The sequence below is a fragment of the Arvicanthis niloticus genome, chromosome 19 (assembly GCF_011762505.2).
Source record: "Arvicanthis niloticus isolate mArvNil1 chromosome 19, mArvNil1.pat.X, whole genome shotgun sequence".
Lineage (NCBI taxonomy): Eukaryota > Metazoa > Chordata > Mammalia > Rodentia > Muridae > Arvicanthis > Arvicanthis niloticus.
In genome coordinates this window covers 24,755,372-24,761,901 of record NC_047676.1, presented here as the reverse complement: position 1 = coordinate 24,761,901, position 6,530 = coordinate 24,755,372, and the positions used below count along the sequence as shown (strand labels likewise).

General features: G+C 39.9%; 1 protein-coding gene across 2 annotated transcripts in view; it reads right to left on the bottom strand.

The window, feature by feature from the left end:
• Positions 1 to 207: 207 nt before the first annotated feature.
• Positions 208 to 6,530, bottom strand: part of Cdh6 (cadherin 6) — a 135,373-nt gene continuing 129,050 nt past the window's right edge. The window contains exon 12 of one of the 2 annotated variants that reach the window (XM_034523614.2): positions 208 to 5,229. In XM_034523614.2, coding sequence (XP_034379505.1) covers positions 4,739 to 5,229 — 491 coding nt within the window. In that variant the 3' untranslated portion in view covers positions 208 to 4,738. The remainder of the gene's footprint in view (positions 5,230 to 6,530) is intronic. The other variant, XM_076916407.1, reaches the window with a different exon arrangement.

Below are 6,530 nucleotides of genomic sequence, written 5' to 3'. Positions count from 1 at the left end.
ATCATAGAAAACTAAAAGCTTACAGAAGGTGCGCCAGTATATTTACATAAATAGCATAGCCTCACACGGAAGACCAAGCTCTCTTTACAGTGGGATGCTTTTTCTACAATACTGAGTCCATTTCTCATTTGTCAAATAACCTCATTTGAAAGGACATTTGAGTTTGTGGTCCATGGGTTTTTTTTTTCTTTCTTTTTTCTTTTATTTAATGGAATTAAGCAACTTGTAAAAGGTCTTTTGAAATTAATCTAATAACCGGGTGTCTTCACAGCTAAGTGCCCCAGTCCTGTCTGAAATATGGCGGGTAATGGCCTCGGTTTCCGTTTGACCTCCTTTTAACACTTTCATCTGCTGGCTCTGGCAGGGCTAACATTCCCCCCAAATTAAAAAATGAGAATGCACCATAAATAAGGTATTACAAAATGGGGAGATTAAAGATTGTCTCAGCAATGCTTAAATTAAATCGATGATGCAGAGACCATAAACTCCTGGCTTTAAAAATGAGCTATTTCTTTATTAACTTTTAACAAGTCTGTGAGCCAATGTATTTGCTTCCTAACAGGGTATTGCTCTTCACATTAAATATGGTCAGGGTCTGGTATTTTTAGTGGAGAATTATCCCTTTTGAAAATAATTCTGTAAAGACGTCAAAGGAAGATTTAATAGTCTGCAACCATGATGGTCACTGAACTCCGAGGAGACCACCATGTCATTCCACTCTTTGGAAAAGAAAACATGCTTGTCAGAGCTTAGGATGCCAGAGCTTAGGATGCAGCGAACCTTTCTGAAGACTCTCACATCAATTATTACTCTTTCTGCTTGTATAATATGATAGAGAAGGTTGGATGTCATGTTCGTTTAAATACAGTGACTGCCTATATCCTGAGCCCCCTTCTACAGTGTGACACTTCAAAAAACGATTTCATCTGGATAAAGTAAAAAAATTAAAATTATACCATAATGATTTTTTAATGGAGCCTGCCTTTTAAAATAGCAGAGATTTTGACTTTTTAGAGTGTTTTTCCAAAGTCATTATACTGCTTCAAACATAGTAATTGGGGGCTAAGAGGATTTATTTGGTGGCTGTATTCATGAATTAAAGGGATTGATTTGATTAGGACAAGCACCTCATTCAAATACTTAGCTTGCACCCAAGATTCAACTCTGCTTTTTCTTTTTAGCTGTTACGTTTCTATGGTGCCCAGGGCTGCAGAATCTAAGAATGCCTTGTTGATATTTTACAAATCATTTTCCTCTAGGAAATACCTGCTTCAGGATAAAGCATTCTCCGTAGAATATTGTTCATGAGACACACAAATTACATAATGGAAACATTAGGAAGTTATTTTGCCTTCTCAAAACTCGGATCTTCTGAGATACAGAGTCAGTCTCTTGTATAACACTTTGAGAAGTGGAAATGAGAACTAAGCCCTGTATTTTTATCCTGAATTAAAATGAAATCACCAGCTTTGTTCCACCCGAAAATAGAGTGACTCTCTAACCGAACCTCCAGAATATACAAGTAGGGAAGCTGTATTTACAGTGCCCAGATTTCCACTCCTAGGGTCTTATGAAATGGTCTGCACTTTCTTCCTGTTTGATTTATTTACTTATTTGAGGACAAATGTTTTCAGATTTTCTGAAGAAAGCAGATATAAAGTGAGGGAGTTTTAACCTCATGCACAATGGCTCAATGTCCTTTAAAATCTCAGCTTATTCTGGGCAGCATCGTAAGAGGTTTAAAGACCCTCTTTCTGTGGAAAAGAGGTTTAAAGAAAAGTTAGACAGGCACCAGTGCTCTTGAAACAACCTTGCATTGCTAACCAATCTGCTTATGTTTGACAAAGCAAATGTTAAAGGTGGACCCCTCCCACTTTCTTGCCACCCTCACTGCCTGTGTCTGTAGGTCAAGACACAAATAATCTGAAAACTGTGCTGAAAACTGTGCCCCCCCCCCCCAGCACAACATTTCAAGTTGGCTCATCACTAAAAGAAATCTGCCCACAGGGAGGTTTTTGACCTGGTATTTTAGTGGGACGCAGAACTGCAGAGAGAGATGAAGTTGGAGTCCCCATTTTCTGTGTGATGGTTCTTAGAGGCAAGATTTTCTCTGAAGTTGACACCTACAGGGCTCAAATGATTCAGGTTCTTGTTGATTTGCTTCACCAACAATCTTTGTGATAAGACAATAAACAGTTATTTCAATATTAAGTCATCCTCATCTATTCTTGGTATGATGTGTGATTTTTTTTCCCCAGGGTGAGATAAAAAGACTTTGACCAATCACACTGCAGCGAACTCAACTTCCTTTCAAGGAACACTTGCACTCAGAGGAGAGGTCAACGTTATCCCAAAAGGTTGGAAATTGTTTCTATCAACCCTTGGAAATTTCACACCAGATTTCACACCAGAAGCTCAAAAGAGCAACTTTTGATGATACCTTTCTTTTTAAGAACTATGTTTCTTGGTTCAATTCGTCACATAATGTAAGCTACAACACTGAGTACTCTAATTTTACAATAAACTGTGTAAGGTGCAGTCTTGTGATTCCTAGTAACTCTTATTAATCTTCCTTGGCTATCTTTTTTTTTTTCATTACTTACCTGTGAATATAATACGTACTGACCCATTTCAGTGAAGCCATCTTGAGCATTTGTTTGCATTCCCGTGTGTGTGTGTGTGTGTGTGTGTGTGTGTGTGTGTGTATGTGTACATATGAAGAATTAGAAAAAGAAAACCTAAAAATTGGAAATACCTAAGCATGAAATGCTCATTACTGTTCAAGGCATCCCATTGCAAACAGGAAACCATTCAGGAAATACAAAGGGCAATATGGCTGTATTTTTTTTTTTTTAACCGTGATCCAAATTCCACATCTCTTGCTCCACAGGTGCCAGCCGCCTTTACTTCCTGGGTAACATACCTATTTAAAAGTCAACTAAACAATGGTTGTGTTTCTAAACAGAACATGTGTTGATAAAACCTTACCCTGAAATGGAAATGATACTAAGACTATCTCTATAAAATTAACTGAAAATAAACTCCTATGACTATCAAGAGAAGTCAGCACATTCTTAAGTATATATTATATATGTATATACAGAGCCTTTAAAAAAAGTTTTCAAATGAGGATGTTTCCATTACAGTACTTTGGAAAATTTTTGATGACTGCACAATATGAGATTCTAATGGGGAGAGTCATTAGAGCGGCCACATGAAATAAATGATTTGAACCCGTCAGAAGGATTAACTGGGTTCAGTTGGGTCCCCTGGATAATAACTGACTAAGAGAGCCTAATTGCATAATTAGAGCAATAATAGATTGGATTTTATATTACTTTTCTGTCATAGTTGAGACCATTACTTTATCACCAGTTCAAAGACAAAGAAGGTAGTGTTGCTACAGAAGCCAACTTAAACGCAGTGGGAAAACATGGCTACTTTTGGAAATCAACTGTCACTGTAACATGAGTCTTAAGGGTTCTCGCTGAAGGGGATGCACACTCTTCTGTGAGCATTTTAGGAGCATGGAATGCTGGCTTTCACCAACATCGCAGTGCCATTCACTTCTCTCCCGTGCTGCAGTGTAGGGATGCAGATGTCTCAGAGGGCAAAGGTCAGGGATTAGGTTCAAATGTGGCTGGCTCTTACCTTCCCCTTGAACTCTAGGGTGGGATATTCAATCTACTAAGCCGTACTAAGTCAAGTTAATTATATAAGAAGTATTTGAAGAATATGAATTATTGTACTTCACACTGCTACGCTCAGGTATAGTAGGATAATAGCAACAACAACTACAGACAAAGGGTTAACATTTGCCTCAGGAAATTCTCTCAAGGACGTTTATATGATTAGACCTACTTCTCATTAGTTTACTGATAGTTGAAATAATTAAGGGATCTGGGATACTGTTGGTGGCACCAAACCTTGAAATTCCTCAAATATGTCCTTTGTTAACTTTATTCTTTTTGTAAAGCTATTTCTCTTTTCCCCTTTGTTTGGTGTGTTGGTAAACCTTCTATGTTTATCATATGCAACAAAAATCGCGTCAGGGAACACAGCTTTCTCCTTCATTACTGTCTCTGAATGATACCATTTGATTTGCTTCTAAATCATCTTAAAACACGCAAGGATTTAACGTTACGGGTAGTTGTTGGTGCCAGATACACCTCTTCCAGCACAGACAGGACACCCCAGATACCACTTTAAATCCCTTGACACACACACACCCTTACAACCCCCTTCATAGCTAACTATCTCCTTGAGAGCTGATATACCGGAAACAATTTCCCAATTATTACCTCCCTTTTTATATACTAAAACTATATTTTTATCATTAAAGTATGATCCCCTTTTCCATTAGCATGTGAAATGTACAGTTGGAGCATTCAGCTGACTGGAGGCCACGAATGAAAGTAGAGTCTAGGCCAGCAGTATGGGTTGTGGCCAACCTGCTCTAACGGAACAAGGGAAAAACGCCGTTCCTTCCTCTCCTCCCGCCGCGTGCCTGCTGGGCTAACTTGGTTAACTGCATGAACTAAAAAATAAAAATTTGCCTCTTGGAAGCTCATAAAAGTGTACTAGAAAAAAGTCTCTAACATTGGATCCACACAGACTGCAGCCATTGACTTTTGGAACGGGTACAACGGAGAACCCCTCACTGAATAGTGGATAAATAGAAAGGAGTAGCCACGTCACATATTCCAGTGTCGTACTGGAAAATGAAAAAGGCAACAGATTAGGAGTCTTTGTCACTGTCCATCCCTCCGTACATATCTGCCAGCTTTTTGAATCGAGGGCCCCAGTCACTCAAATAGTCATAATCTTGCTCTCCATCTGTGGTCACTGATTCCAGCGAGCTCAGGGAGTCGGCCACAGAGCCGGTGCCTTCGTAGGCGTAGGTGGCCAAGGAGTCGTAGGGAGGGGCTGTTGGGTCCGTGTCATTTTCCTTTAACCTTTGGTTAATGAAATCTCTGACATCCGTGTTGTCACGAGCTGTTGGAGTCCGTCGTGGTAGAAAAAGAGCTTCAGGCACAATGTCCCTGCGCGATTTGCTGTCCTCCATGGCTTCAGGGTTCCTCAGGGTTCCGATATCAAAGGCCTGGGTGTCTTCCTCTCCGCCACCTTCGTCGTTGTAACTGACAATGTTATCTCTGATGTCCTCTTTGGAAATGATCAAAGGCTCTTTCTTTCGCTGCCGCCTCAGAGCTGCGAACAGCACCACTGTCACTGGAAGCAGAAAGCAAAACAGAAGGGAAGGAAAGTTAATTTGCCACCCAATTAACGTCGGGAAGAAACACTGCTCCAACCTGCAGCTTTAAAAGTTCACTTGAAAATGCAGGCTCAATTTTTCCCAGAGTTAAGGATGCCTTTGTCTCCATCCATAATCAGATTGGGAGCTTGGAAGGCAGTATTTTAAAGAAGGCTATCCTTTAACCAGGGGATAAAATACTATCATATTTTGTCAGGACTTCCTTCTTTTTTTTCCCCTTTGAAAATGTAAACTACTTTCAAGGTAGGAAAAAAAATAATAATAAAAAAAAATTGGAGCCACAGAGAGAGTACTGCGATTAAAGTGCAAATTATGCCAAGCACCTAAAATGCTCCAAAGCTGGTATAAAGGAAAGGCTGGCACCTTTGGGATGTGTGGAAGGCTTCACATAACTCCACATCTAAAATAACTATTGCGCTATGCCTCCCTGCACCCCCAACCCCCGAGAAAAGTGTAAAATTATTTTAAAATCCCAAGCAGAGATGTGAATGTTTGCATACCTTCCCACATACAAAAAAAAAAAAAATATTAGTACAGATAAAACCCAGAGAGACCCAGATTCCAAAAGCTAGTCTGGGCCTCAAGCTTAGCCAACTAAACAGGGCAGAGAGTAATATACTTTCCATATGATTTGTGTTTGAGTTAAATAGGCATATTTATATGAGACTTCAAAGACTTATGTCCCACAAGTTCATTGGCCAGAATGTCTGTTTTATGGACATTTTTTTTTTCTTCTGGCCAAATTAGAGGCAAAACAAGAATTAAGTTTAAATGGCTTCCGATCTTTCTTCACAGCTGGTCGGTAGAACAAAGCTGGCTGCCTGTAGAGAGACACATCTACCTACAAATGGACCTCCGGGTGGAAAATAAAAACAGCAACAGCTCAAAGAGAAAGTGGCCATCCAGCACAGGAAGTGCATCACCAGTCCATGTTCCGTCCAGTGGCATTTGTTACAGGACACTCTGGCAGTGTCTCTCTACCATTTCACCCATTCATTATGTGGTCCGGTTTTTGTATGCCTCGAAAGCTGAATTCTTGCGACGACGTTTAGGAGGCAAGGACGTCTTGCTCCCAGTGAATAGATTTACATTCTCACTTGTCTATATGTTATCCTTTCAGACACAAATAGTATTAATAGTTGGCTGCCTAGAGAGAGATTTCTCCGCACCAATCGCTGTGAGAAGTGCATTTCATACTCAGTGGCAGTTAGCCATTGCAATAGACCTATGACCATTAACCATAGTGAAGACCCCAGTT